This window comes from Telmatherina bonti (assembly GCF_933228915.1).
Source record: "Telmatherina bonti genome assembly, chromosome: 6".
Classification (NCBI taxonomy): Eukaryota; Metazoa; Chordata; class Actinopteri; order Atheriniformes; family Telmatherinidae; genus Telmatherina; species Telmatherina bonti.
Window position 1 is genome coordinate 33,568,932 of NC_136624.1, and position 13,835 is coordinate 33,582,766.

At 38.8% G+C, this 13,835-nt stretch overlaps 2 protein-coding genes across 2 annotated transcripts; both read right to left on the reverse strand.

The window, feature by feature from the left end:
- Positions 1-761: 761 nt before the first annotated feature.
- Positions 762-8,152, reverse strand: LOC306756770 (calcium-binding and coiled-coil domain-containing protein 1-like). The gene is made up of 14 exons (XM_079241626.1): positions 8,011-8,152; positions 7,320-7,468; positions 7,107-7,209; positions 5,953-6,155; positions 5,600-5,812; positions 5,336-5,484; positions 5,167-5,236; positions 4,785-5,039; positions 4,592-4,705; positions 4,185-4,277; positions 2,833-2,905; positions 2,622-2,758; positions 1,635-1,714; positions 762-1,353 (listed from the first exon to the last, which is right to left on the reverse strand). The coding sequence occupies exons 2-14, from the start codon at positions 7,449-7,451 to the stop codon at positions 1,326-1,328; spliced, it is 1,650 nt and encodes a 549-aa protein (XP_079097752.1). The 5' UTR covers positions 7,452-7,468; positions 8,011-8,152; the 3' UTR covers positions 762-1,325.
- Positions 8,153-11,037: 2,885 nt separating this feature from the next.
- LOC306757438 (single-strand selective monofunctional uracil DNA glycosylase-like) lies at positions 11,038-12,943 on the reverse strand (the record flags this gene model as incomplete). Its single annotated transcript, XM_079242487.1, has 2 exons — positions 12,508-12,943; positions 11,038-11,568 (listed from the first exon to the last, which is right to left on the reverse strand). Exons 1-2 carry the CDS (start codon positions 12,820-12,822, stop codon positions 11,038-11,040), a joined length of 846 nt encoding a protein of 281 aa, XP_079098613.1. The 5' UTR covers positions 12,823-12,943.
- Positions 12,944-13,835: the final 892 nt, after the last annotated feature.

Here is a 13,835-nt window from a genome sequence, read left to right on the forward strand (position 1 = left end):
TGCTTATATGTGATATGTTGTTTCTTGTTTTTTTTTTGATAAAGGCGCTTTTTGTTCTCAGACGTTTCGGTGTCCAGTCGTCATCTTTTTTGCCATCACCTCACGCTCATTTATTTAAAAAATGAGGAGAATATCTGTCCACGGTTGGATCTCTGAACCTGTATGATGATATTTAAAGCAGTAAACGTTCTTTTAAAGCAATGGGATGTCATTTACACCCACCCACACAAAGTTAGATATTTAACTTTTAGGTAAAATAAACAGAAATCGTAAAACGTTGATGCTACATTGACATTATGATATTAATTTAGGACTTTTATGTAGAATCATGTGATGGTAGTTCCTTAATTTAAGAAAAAAACTTTATTGACAAAAGCAAACAAGAGTGGTGGAAATTTTACAACATAAAATACTAATGTGTCATTATGCTGCCCTATATTTAGTGCCATGTTTGTCCAATGATGTCAAAATGTCAACTGTGATGAAGAGGACTGCTTAGAAACAAGTAGTCACCAAACCAGAACATTTAGTGGTTGATTCATGATTCAGACACTTCTTTTCTTTGGGTTTCTTTTAGAAAACTGCATGTTTTCCAATAAATACTTAAACAATATAAAGTTGTACAGCGCATTTAAAGGTTTAAATAAAGTAAAATCAAATTGTATTTTAGGTACGTTTTTTATTTCATCACACAAAACGCTGAATATCCCAAACTCTTCCTGAGTAGTGTATATGAATAAAAACACAAGGAGTCATTCGCATCTGGTTTGATCCATCTTTAGTTAACAAGGCGGCTCCCATCAGGAAAACAAAAAGTATCACAAACAAACCGAATAAATTCCTCCAACCTTACACAGTGCTCAGAGAGCTGAAACAGGCCATTTCACACTCGACCGTGACGCACACCCACACATTTGACACGGTCTCGGGAGTCACGCTCACATGCAAAGCTCGAGAGCTAAAATGGCACCAGAACAACTTGAAGCACATTTTCTCACAACGGCTGCGACGTATCCCACATTACAGTCAGCTTACAGGCTTGAAATGACAGTATTTCAAATGTTTTAACATAATCAAGATATCCTGAGATGGCTGAAGATGCATCTAAGAAATTAAATATATTTTTTAAAAAAAGTTTTCCTCACTATGAAATGAAACTATTAGCCACACTAATAAGTCAGAGAGTTTTAAATACGACACAGGTGACACACATTTTCTCAAAAAATGAGAATGCTTACTAGATAGGTTTGGTTTTCTTATAATCTGCATGAATTAGTGTTTCAGTGGATCACAGATGACCTCCCATCCGTCCAGTCTTCCTTGTGTTACCACATGGGGGAGTCAGCCAGTTCACTGCACAGGGAGAGAGATGAAAGGTTCACGGAAGCTGCTGAGAAAGATGAAATGCAATAAAACAAAGACGTTTTCAAGCTCTGCTAATCTGCTGTTGCTTATCATGAAGATGGCGTTGTTACTGCTGCGAGTTACTAAGAAAACTATTATTTTTGAGAGGAAAAAAAGGCCAAAGTTGTGTCAGCATGATGAAAATAAAGATAGGATTTTATTAAAAAAAAGAAGTTATTCCCGTTCTGGAGGAGGTAACTGTGTTCATGTGGTGGAATACCAGTCATCACCTCAGGACAGGGTTGGCAAGTTCTGGTATGATCAGTTGCTTCTCTTCCTCAGCTCGGGTTACACAGCCTCTCCTCTTGTCCTGTTTCAACAAAAGCCCAATATTTGTGTGAGAATTTGTGACACTTTAAGTGCAGTCCGACACTGATAATTTACTAATATATCTGAATCATATTTTGGATTAAACCCTTTAAAGCCCGACCAAAAAACAGCTTTATTTGATAAGCATGAAGTCCAATTTTTAAAATGTGAAGTTTTTTTGGGCTTGTAACAAAATCTGAAAAAATGACCAATGTGTTTTTTTGGTATTTTTAGCTTTTATTACCATGTTTCTGGTATTTACCAGGAGAGCAGTATCATGCATGCAAAACAGGGCTTTAAAGGTAGAGTATGTAAGATTTTCAACATTTTCAAAATAAATTAACTAAAAAAATAACTACAATCATAATTAGATAGTTTTTTAAACATGTAGGTTCCCGTCTGTCCATATTTGATGCGTTATTAAATTACAAGTTTAATTAATGACAAAGACCATTCTTGAATGTTTTCTGACCAGTAAAAAAAAAAGTGATTTTTTTCCACCAGTAGGGGGAGTACAAGCCCATTTATTGCAGAGCGGCTCTGAGCAACAACTCACAAGCGATTCCTGCCCTCATTAGAGCTGGCAAGGAGGAGGGGTGAGGGGTGAGTTTTGCTCATTACTGCGAACCTGTGGTCGTTTGTGGAGGTAGCAGTTTTGTGGTTTTGCTCACGGCCTGGTGTTTGCCACCTAGTGGTGGAAAGAATCGCCTTGAAATCTTACATACTCTGCCTTTAAGCAAAGTTTCAACCATAAAGTGATGGGATTTGTCTCAGAAACTGCATGTATTAAATGATACCTTTGGAATTAGAGGGTGAAGTCGTGATACTTTTAAACCTCTTACTACTGCATTTTAAACATAAGGCGCGCTTACAGGCTGCTCATATTTCACAGATGAGGGACGGCGTACCTGTGGATCAAAGATTGTGTCGTCTGTATCTGATTCTGTCTGAGACTCCAAATGATCAGGCAGGAAAAGCGGTGAAGAAAGAGATCTTGGGTAAACTGGAGGATCATCCTCGTCTCTCTCAGAGGAAGAGCCAGCGGCTGTTGAAGTCGACTTTTTTTAATTTCAGTTTTTGTTAGCATACGGTTAAATAACACTGGAATCTTTTACTTACATGTGCAGCTTGGATTAGTCAGCGGGTCGATCCCCAGCCTCTGCTCTAACCGTCGAACGTAGTTCAACAGGTCCTGCGACAGTCCAGTTAAAAATCCACCAGATTTAAAAGGAAAGAGATGAAAATTAAGGAGGTTTATAAATTGCTTTTGTATGTGGAAAAAATCCATTTACCAAAAGATGACAAAAAATAATTAAGAGAAATATAGCTGAAAACTTCCACAAGTAAACCTGAAAACACAACGTCAAATTATTCTGCCATTCATTTTTAAAAACAGGATATTTTTGCATACAAATCATCTTCAAAGATTAATCCAAAATCTTTATCTGTTGTATTACATCATATTTTATTTTCATTGCATCTGAAATCTACAACATAACTTGCAAGTAAATTTCTCAAATATAATATTACAAAGTAAAATGAAAAATGTTTCTTTATGGTCGATCGAAAGTATCAACATTAATATTAAAGTGAAATAAAAGTGCAGTAACTGTAGATCTGTCACTGCTGTAAAATACAGTGTATCAGCTTAAATCAAATTAAATTTATTCATATAGCACTTTTCAAAGCAAAGAGCAACACAAAGTGATTTATATATTAACAGCAGTGATTAAACATATAATTAAATTATATTAACATCAAATTTAAAAAAAATAAAAATAAAAAAGCTTTTGCATGCCCAAGCTAATTAAAAACACACATCTAAACACTCATTATCTCTCATGCATTCATTAGGATAAAACATGCAGAAAGTCATCATGCACCCAAAAATCCCATTTCACAGAAACAAAATCTAATCCGGGGGGCGGGGTCCTTGAAGGCCGCGGGCCTGCAAGCATTAGGAGCTCCCCAGCTGAAACCCACCTGACACACATCAAACTTAAAAAAATCACACTGAACAGAGCTTGACATCAAACTCTAAACACGTCTGCTAATTAGCCTTTGGTTTGAGTCAGGTGCGTTGCAGCAGGGAAACTCCTAATGCTTGTAGTGCTGCAAACCTTGAAGATCAGAGTTGCCCATCCCTTCTCCAAACCCTGAAAGCGGTTGTAAGGAAGCAAAAAGCAAGTCTTCCCACCAGCTCTGTGACCCAGTCCTTCATATTAACCCAAACTGCTTTTTTATTCTTGCAGCAGTCAGAAAACTAGTCACGCTGCATTTGCTTTAACATCTCATGTAAACTCAGATTAGATCTGTTTGCATCGACACATCATTCGTATTTATCTGTTGGGCATCAGATAAGCTGATGAACTGGGTTGGATCTGGATTCATCCTGCCTAAAATATAAGGAAAGAACTATTAGATTAGAAAGAAGTATGAAGTGGACAGCTTGTCTCGTGTGGATTACTTGCCTGTTTGTCAGCTACTTCCTCTCTTTCCTTCTGAACCTTTCTCATACTGGCCTTCAGCTCCTGCAGCTCGCGCTTGGCATCACTCGTCAGCACCTAGAGGCGGGGTAGCAGCAACATCACATTTAGAACATCCCAACATCTGACTGGGCTTGCCCCCCCTTTTCCTGCAGCTGGTCACATGACGGTGCGAGGAAATGTTTACTCACTGTTCATGGAAGCTTTTCTATTTGTGCCAGCATGTGAGTAATAAAAGAGCTGTGCTGAGCTTTTGGCATGCTTCTCCGGTTTCCAAAACATGTCCTGAGCAACTGATGATGCAGAACTACAGCACCTGAGTTATATTTAGAGCTCAAGGCGATGGCGTTTGGTTAAATGATAGTGATCATGCTGCATTTGGATTTGCTTACTTTCTCTCTTCTGAGCTCGGCTTCCAGGTTGTCCCTTTCCATTCTCTCCTCCTGGAGCCATTCCTCCTTCCTCTGCAGCTCACAGGTCAGATCTTGGAGCTTCTTTTTATCAGCCTGCAGAAGATCCCACAGAAAGCAGGCTTAGGAATAAAACTGGATCAGCATTTGGGCGAAGGTCTTGCTGGATCCTCACTTCTGCTGCATGCTTGTAAGCCTCTCTCTCCAGGGCCAAGTTGGCCCTCTCCTCCCTGAGGGCCAGGTCCTCCTCCGACAGCTGCAGGGTGAGCTGGGCCACCTGCAGTCTAGCTTGGTGCAGCTCAGCGTGGGTGTTGCTCTGCCGTGTGCTCAGCTCCCTCAGTTCTCGTCGGAGGCTCTCAGCTGCATGGTCACAGGCTTCCAGGCACTCCTGCAGTCCTCGTACCTCAGCCAAAGAAGCTTCTGCCTCCATCTGTTCAGAGATGTGCAAGAGTTACAGAAACGGCTGGGTAATGGGCATTTTTTTGTTGTTATCTATTTGGGAACACTGTAGTCTGACTAAAATAATCTGTTTCCTGACCATCAGCATCAACAGTTACCTGCAGAGACTTTCTCTTTTCCTCATCGTGCCTCATTTGACTCAACATTTTCTGCATTCTATCTTTCAACCTGCAAAGACGTAAAAGAGAAACAAAAGTTTGGTTTTAGACCCGAAGGTCAAGCTATAACCCCACAAAAGTCAGACTAAAGTAGGTCTCAGACTCTTGCCTCTCAAGTTCATGATTTGCTTCTTCTTCTCTGTCAGTCAGAACCTTGACGTCGTCCTCCAAATCTTTGATTCGCTCCTGATTTTCAGTCTTTTCAGCTACGAGTTTACTCACTTCAGAGCTCAGATTTTCCTCACTATACTTCACATCCTGTCAGTTTTAGAGAGACAAGCAACATATAGATTATTCTTCATCTTATACTTCAGCGGTTTTTTTTGGGTGAAGATAAAAAAGTTGTTGACTCGGCAACGCGGCCTGTCCATACCTTGTGTTTTTCCTCCAGTCTCTTCAGCGTCGCGCTGCTGTGTCTCTGGCTGTCTCTGAGTTCAGTGATCTCCTCTTTCATCGCATCTCTTTCGATCTCCCATTCGATCCTTTTCCTTTGGCCGATTTGTTTTTCCTCTTCTAACTCCTTTCTAGCAACGTCTAAAGCTTGTTGCAGGTCTGTTTGCTTCTTCAAGCACTCCTCCAGCTGCATCTGGTAGCAGCACACAACAAGACACCACTTTTAAGACGAGCAGTGAGAGATACTGCCATGCTTCCACTTGTTTCCCATTGTTTCATTAAAGGTCATAACTTCTTCTGCAGAATGTGTGTGTGTGTGTTTTGTTCATTAACCTGCAGCAGCTGAGCCCTGGGGATGACCAGCAACAACTCCTCTTCTCCGTCCCCCTCGTCTTGTTCTTCTTTCAGAGTCTCCAGTTCCTCCAGCGGATTGGGAGCACAGAAAGTGAAGGGACGACTACGGGCACACACCTTTCCCATCTTATCCACATAAACAAACTGGTACTCCACCGCACTGGGACGGGGCAGGTAGCATGCTGGAATGAGCACATATAGTGATGGTTCAAAGTTTGTGAATCCTTTGTCGCCAAAGTCGTGTGCTTGCTCAGGATGGGAGATTGAATTGGACCCTCCAATCTGTTGGTTTCCTTATGTAGGTTATTATGAATTGGCTTTCTTTATGTTTTTTTCTGTCTGTAAAGCGTCTTGAGATGGCATTGCTGTGATTTGACGCTATATAAATAAAGTTGAATTGAATTGAATATGGAAATGTTATATTTAAATATAAACTAAAACATTATCAGATTTTTCTAAAGTTAGGATGGAGAATTTAATGCCGACTCTTATTTACATCTCGCTACAGCACTTTGAACAGTCTGGTGTATAAAGAGGGCCACATCAGACATATGAAAGTCTCTGCTAACTGTTTATCAGTCCTGCATGTTCATTTGTAGGAATGTGAGCCTGGTCCCCTTTAAAGAAGAGCTTAAACTATGTAGTACTGATGGTTCTTCTCCCTGCCTCTAAAACACTTGTCTTGAACAAAGTTAAGACATTGACTTGGCCGATGTGAAACACTGACTTTCCCTTTGGTAGAACACCTTGTGCATTTCATGTATTGTCCCTGTGGCGCTCCATGACCCATTTTCTCTTTAGATTAAGTTCACAGACAGATGGTTTTATTTTTATATATATTATGCTTTGTATTTCTCGGGTACCATTCAGAGTTAATCCTTCACTCACGACAAGCCTTTCTGACTTAGATGCAACAAAATGTGTACCAATCATGATCCTTCCACCACCATGTTTAATAGATTAAATAAGGTCCAGCTTCACTGTGAATGGATGGAGATTATTTTGCAACTTTTTCCAGCCTGATGAGTATTTAAAACTCGTTTTCTTCATTCGCTCTGAAATCATCTTTGCTTCTTACAAACTTCTGTATGCATGTTAGGAAGAGAAGATGCTGACGTCTGTTTAGTTCTTACCATAAAAATGTGAACAGTAGTTGACACTGGTCCTTTCAGAATAGCCTTCAGGGACAAGAGCCCATGTGTACGTGTAATACTGTTTGACTGAAGACCACCCCATCTGTTAAAAGACATCAGATACAATATATCCCGAAATATCCATCACCATCCCTACCCTACAATACAACCTGTATGTAAGTATTAAGCTAACTTGAGTGGGAGAGAATCTACCTTAAAAATTCCTATCCAGTCACTGCTGCTCCACTGATGCCCTGCTGTCAGGCTGTAGTGGCACTCCACTCTGGTTTGGGGGAAGTAAAGCTGTCCCACATTTCGAAACACCACCGTGGGCTGTTTATCCATGGTAACAGGAGGCTTTGCTGTTGAAGAAGAACACACACATGGATCTGGTTTGATGTGCTCTGGTTTCAGTCTGGAAGAGAACAGCTGAAGAAAGGTGATCGCAGAGTCACTTCAAGAATCCAGCAGCATGGTCATAACACCCGACGCCTACGGCTCAGCAGTATGTTTATAAACAAGAAGCTCATTTACCTTCTGAGTACTAAGGTACCACTGGAGAATAAAGATTTAAACACAGTGGCTTTGACTATTGCAATAACAAAAAGACATTTAAAAAAAAAAAAAAGACCAGCAATCAATCGGATATGAAAGTTGGTCTAATAAATAAAAGAATGCATGTTGTTTATAATAAAAGAGCATGAGCCAACTCATCAAGAGTATCTACTTAAGTGGTCTACCTTTAAATCATATATATATCTGCTCTCTAAACCAATAAACCTGATGTAAACATTTCAATAAATGAAGTTTACACAAGTATCAAACCAGTTTAAGGCTAAAAGGTACAATTAATGCTAAATCACAAGATTTACTAACTTATTGAACTTTGTGGTGCAAATCTCACCTTAATCTGCTGAGAAACGTATTTTTTCGGCTACTTGATGAAGCATGGAGCTGTGCATCTGCCTCCAGATAGTGATGAGCAATCCTGTCAGGTGCAAGAGTTTCACAACCTTTCTGGAATCATGCGGACCTCACAAGTGCTACTGCGTGCATTCTGGGAGATGCTGTTCATGAATACTCAGCTTGTCAGATGGCAAATGAATGCTGCAGACTCCAAATCCCATAAACAGGATACAATAACTGGACATGAGATCTGCTGCTGGTGGTTTCTGCATGTTGCAATTCTCAGCAACGGTGGTGCAGATGGGGGCTGTTGTCAAGGGGTAATGTTTCTCTTGCCAACAAGGCATTTTGAATTCATATAGTTTCATTTTTCTCTCAATCTATAATATAGAAAACTACATTTTGAATGGTGATTATCAATCACCGATAAAATATCAATATTTAGGGAAAAAACTACAAACAGAAATGTGTGTTTTAGACTTCACTCTGATTGTGCAAGAATTATGTTCCCATTTTGAACAGAGGATGGCAGCGCAGCACAAGCACGCAAACATGGCTTAGTTGTGTTTAAGGACAAGAAGAAATGTCAATCCAATGTAAAAAAAAAAAAAAATTTGATAAAAAGACAGTGAAACTAAAGTTTAAAGATAAACTATCACTACTGTTGCTGACAGCTTCAGCAGAGTTGCTGAAAATGTAAAAGTGGGGAAAGTATGAAAACCTCTCGGTCCAGGTCTGTTGGTGGGAAGTTTGCACAGATGCTGAATGGTGAAAGTGGGAAAAAATATTTTAAAATGTGTCGTTTCAGTATCCGTTACTCACAGCAGTTCTTCATCCCAGAGACATTTTACTGCTGGACTCTAACTTGCTACACGCCTGAGAAACTTCTGACGTCAAACCATTCCACCTGCATGCAGTTGAAAAAAAGTGTTGCTGGCACATGCACTTGTTTTACCTGTTAATTGATCCTCACCTGTTTGGTTCTGTGTACCCCCCACACACACCTCAAAAAAAGATTATTTCGAAGTGCAAATAGCTAAAATGAAGTAAGTAGCAAGAGTTGTTTTGACGTGTCCTTCTAGTGTATTGAGAGTATGCAGAAAAGACACTTATGAGTCATTGTAGACAAAAAGTAACTTTTACATTTACGCAACCACATTGTCTGAACCCCAAATTTAAACTGGCTTCACTCCCAATAAATCCAGTTTTAAGACATTAGTGAAAAACATCTTTTAATATTGATGAGTATTGAAGGATCATGGTGATTAGGTGCACTAGGTAAAGTACTCACTGATACATTTTATTCATATGCAGGTTCATATTTAGGTTATATTAAATCTGTTCTGTATGTTTTTCTGTGTGTATTCTGTATGAATTATGGTACATTTGTTAAATATAGACTCCAGGAAATTTAGATGCAGCTTAATTTTAGCTAATGAGGATCCAATAAAGGATATTAGGAACCCCGGCGGCTGAAAAAATAAACTTCACCATTAGTTCTAAAAAGAAAAACCACTGGCTGTTTCTTGTGCAACAGTCTATAAATGTTTGAAGATAATCCTAAAAGCCCAGATGGATGCCTTCAAACTACAAAAATGCTGCCATTTTTTTTCTTTTTAATCAGGAAAGTCACACAGTACAATTGATACCAGCTGCTCTATTATTTACACTGTGACACATCCAATTACTACGTCTGGCTGCATCGTTCTAAGATTTCCACCAATCCATTTTTTCATTCATAACAGGCTCATTTCCCCTCAGCTTTAGACCATTTCCTTTATTATTCAACACTGCACAGAAGAAATCAATCAGCCTTGATATTTGAGCAGCAAAGGAAAAAAATAGTTAGATTTTTCACAGATTTATTTCAAAAGGAAGCTTTTCATTTCAAGATGCAAGAGATACAAACACAAAAAATACATTGTTAATACAAATAATAAAAAATGTGTGTGTATGTATATATATATATATATATATACATACACACACACGTGTGTGTGTGTGTTCAAAAACAGTATTAAAAGCGGCATATTCTTAAATGCTTTTGAGCCCTGAATTTTCACTGAATCTGGTTGTTACATGTCGAAATGTTACAGAACTTATCCAGATCATTTAATTTCATGTTCCATTATGCCAAATATTGCATTGGCAAAGTAAATCATCAAGTCTATTATGTGCAACATTGACTGTTAAAGTAAACCTTTTAACATGTCACATCTTGTTATATTCATCATTTTACTGCAGTAAAACTGCTTTTTGACAGCTTTCATTTATTTATCAGTTGATAAATACTGAGCCTGACTAATTGGGCATGAGAAGTTGATTTGATTACTTTTTATTTTTTTCCCCTTTGAAATCTGAGGTCTTTCCTTTGATAAGCAGGTTTAGCTTAAAAAAAAAAAAAAAAAAAAAAAACCACACACACGAACACGTCTGGTCAATACTGACTGTAGAGACTTTGTATTTTTAAAAAAAAAGGCACTCCCCTTATCCCAAACATACCCATAACCCACTTCTAAACCCAAAACTAAGTGTTAATTCTAAAAATAATGGCGTTCACAAAATTGCTGTCCCCATGGTCACAGGAGTCCCTATCAGTTGGCATGGAGATGAGTACACAAACACAGCATGGATCCTTCACATGCACCCTGAGCTTAAGTTCTAGTAAACATGCACCTACACGATGCATTATAGTTACAGTAGTGTTAAAATATTTCTAGGTTCACAACAACAACCCAGATAGATGCTGCATTCACTTACCTATTAAAAAACAAAAAGAACGACTTGATTATTTGCAGCAGATGAAAACAGATGCCTCTACAGAATGAACTGTATATCATGGGAGTAATCTTGACAGTTCATTAAATGCTTTGCTTGGAGCTGTTTGCAGCCAGTGTCACTGAGGCTTAATGGAGCTGTGAGGAGAAACAGAAATGTGTGTAATTTCAGAAAATTGACAAACCATTTATCTCTAATTTGACCTTCTTGTGACACTGGGGTTAGTTTCTATTAAAAGCTGATTAACTCAAGTTTTGCTCAGGAGCCGAAGAACATCAAGTTCTGTCAGCTTGGCTTTGACTATTTCCTCCCAGCCCTTGTTGGCCTGCGGATTCCTGGGTGATGGATGCATGATGCCCTCGACTCGAACATCGACACCAGCAGCGGACAGAGCCCGTCGCGCCCGCTGCTCCGCCACCTTTCCCACACCAATAACCATGGAGACTTGGAGTGCTTCCACCACTTGGCACAGAGCAGTATCACACAGGGCCAGCAGTTTCTCTCGTTCAGCTGGGGGCAGCTCGGGAGGCGTTAAATTCTTCCCACTCGCACTCATGAAAATTAGTGGGCACAGGTTGTGCACAAAGCAGTGTTGGAAAAACTGTGCCGGTTTGCCACACAGTTTCCTGAAGAAACCCCAAAAACGTGCTCCACTCACTTCACTTTGAGTGCAGCCAAGGCCCATGATGCGCCGTTTTGGATGCTCGTTGTCAGGACGACCAACCTCCCCTGTTATCTTCAGCCAGTCCACCACTGATTTCACCTCCCCGAATGGGACCTGTGACATGGTGGCAGATTGTTTAAACGTGTAAAATCATAAAGACAGATCAGCAGAATGAAGTGACAGATATTTAACTACAATCACTCATCTGAGTTTGGTAAAATTGTTTGTGCTGTTTTTTTGTTTTTTTTAAACTTTTGTTCAGTTTTTTAGGTTTGTGCTTTCTTAATCTTGCAAAAGGGGCTTTAGTTTTTCATTTAATGCTGCTTTTAAACAATGTTTTGTTTTCTTTATTTTTTGCTCAAGATGGGAATAAATAGTGTATGAATTTCAGAGTTTTGCACATCTTCAGTAGGGGTGGGAAAATCAAGTCGAAAAATTGGAAATCAGGATATTTTTCTTCACAATTTAAAATTTTTTTTTTTTCTTAAACTTTTTTTTTCAAATAAATAAAATGAATGCACAATAAAAATTTTGTCATTTTTATTGTTTTTTTTTTTTTTTTTAATAAATATTTTTACTAGTCTTCTTGGGCATTATAGCAGCAGAATGGTGGTCTGGCTGCTGTGCCGTTTTTCCTCATTGAAATGTAGAAAAATGACGAGCAAAAAAAAAGGTTTTATACATTTTTTTCTTTTTTAATCTACAAAAATCAGCAACATCGGAGAATTGTGAGAATCGCAATTTAAATCAAATTGGCACCCAAAAATCGGAGTCAAATTGGGACAAAAGCACATAATCTGTTTTTCCCTGTGGAAATATCTTATTTCTTCCACAAGGGCTACAGTCCTGCAGCTTTTCTTTGTTTCTCTGCTCCAACACACCTGACTCAGATTGCAGAACCTCATAGGCTGTTGGGCCTGTTTAATTTGAGTCAGGTGTGTTGGAGACATTAAAAATCTGCAAGACTTCTATCCTATTATGACTAAATGAATATCCCTGCTATAAACGATGATCATTGAGAAGTTACATCCTCCATGCACACGTGGTGCTCACCCCGGTTTGTGCCATGCCGAACGGTCCAGGATTCATCCCCAAAAACAAGATGCTTTGTCCCTCCTGGCAGTACTTCTCCACGAAGCAGCGGTGAGTGTCCCAGGCGTAAACCAGCGGGTTGTAAACGTAGCGGACAGGTTCGCTGAATTTTATGTCGCGAAGATGGGCGTTCAACTCCAACTCTGCGTTCAGAAACCTGGAGGAAGGTGTCCCGTCGTCCTGCCGTTCCTCGGATCCACAAAGGGACAAACCCCTCCGTGAACCTCCACCGGCGACGTTCCCAGTTTCATTTCCAGATGAGCTGCCACCTAACATATTTTCGCGGAGAAATTTTTACCTGTGTGCTTGTTTGTGCAACTAATACATGGCGTTAAAGGATGTTCTGGAGCCAAAAGTTGTTTGTTGATAAACGATACTAATGTAGGGTTTAGAATTACTATAAACACGGAAGACGAAGTACTTTCTTCCTCTGCGACGTCATGTCTGCTCGGATTGGCTGCTGCCCCCTACAGACAGAGGAGTGTCATTACAGCAAAAAGGACCTGAAACCAGTTGCTGGTTTGTGAGGAAAAAAATCTGATCAGTCAGTTGACGGGATAGGTTTCTACATTGCATTACAAGTAATGAAAAAAAAATTGCTTTTTTAAGCAAAGAAAAAACTGAAATAAGCCACATTGTACAGTGTTACCACCTGCTTTGATGATGATGATGTTCAGACATGAAGTTACAGACTAGGACAAAATTGTGCGTGCCCTTCAGTCAATGAAAGATTGAAATAGATTGAATTTGAAAAAAAGCAATGATAAATCAAAATTCTAATAAATTTAACCAATTGTTAAAAAAATGTCTTGACTTTCATTAGTTAAATTTCATAGAATTTATTTTGTCAGATTCAAGTTATTTCTGTGACCATTGTGCGTTTTTCTTTCATTGACCCAATGGTACCAACAATTTTATACATGTCTGTAAGTTACTTGAAATGTTAAAAATTGTATCTTTCTAAATATTCCACATTTACCTACATGGCATTTGATTGAAATGAGTGCTGGCATGAAAATATTTGTTAAATATTAAATGGTTATTCCAAAAAATATTAGAGCAACTAAAACATATAAAAAAAATTTTGTTGGATGTATTCATTTTGTGTTCTGAAGAAAATATGAGGCAACTGATAATTAAACTTTAAATGAATAAATCAAGAATTAATAATTTTTCCTGGGAAACCACCACAAAGCCTTTAAACAAAAATAATGAGAAAAAAAAAAAAAAAAAACTCACCTGCGTTACCAATTTCTAGGTCCTGCATGAGTTTAAGATGTTTGTACACT

What these genes read in the sequence shown, in the direction of transcription:
- LOC306756770 (XM_079241626.1), bottom strand. Translation starts at nt 7,451, where the DNA reads ATGGATAAACAGCCCACGGTGGTGTTTCGAAATGTGGGACAGCTTTAC. An exon ending in AAAAGAGAAAGTCTCTGCAG is followed by an intron (nt 5,040 to 5,166) that starts GTAACTGTTGAT and finishes ATCTCTGAACAG; the next exon opens with ATGGAGGCAGAAGCTTCTTT. An exon ending in CCGAGCTCAGAAGAGAGAAA is followed by an intron (nt 4,278 to 4,591) that starts GTAAGCAAATCC and finishes CCCCGCCTCTAG; the next exon opens with GTGCTGACGAGTGATGCCAA.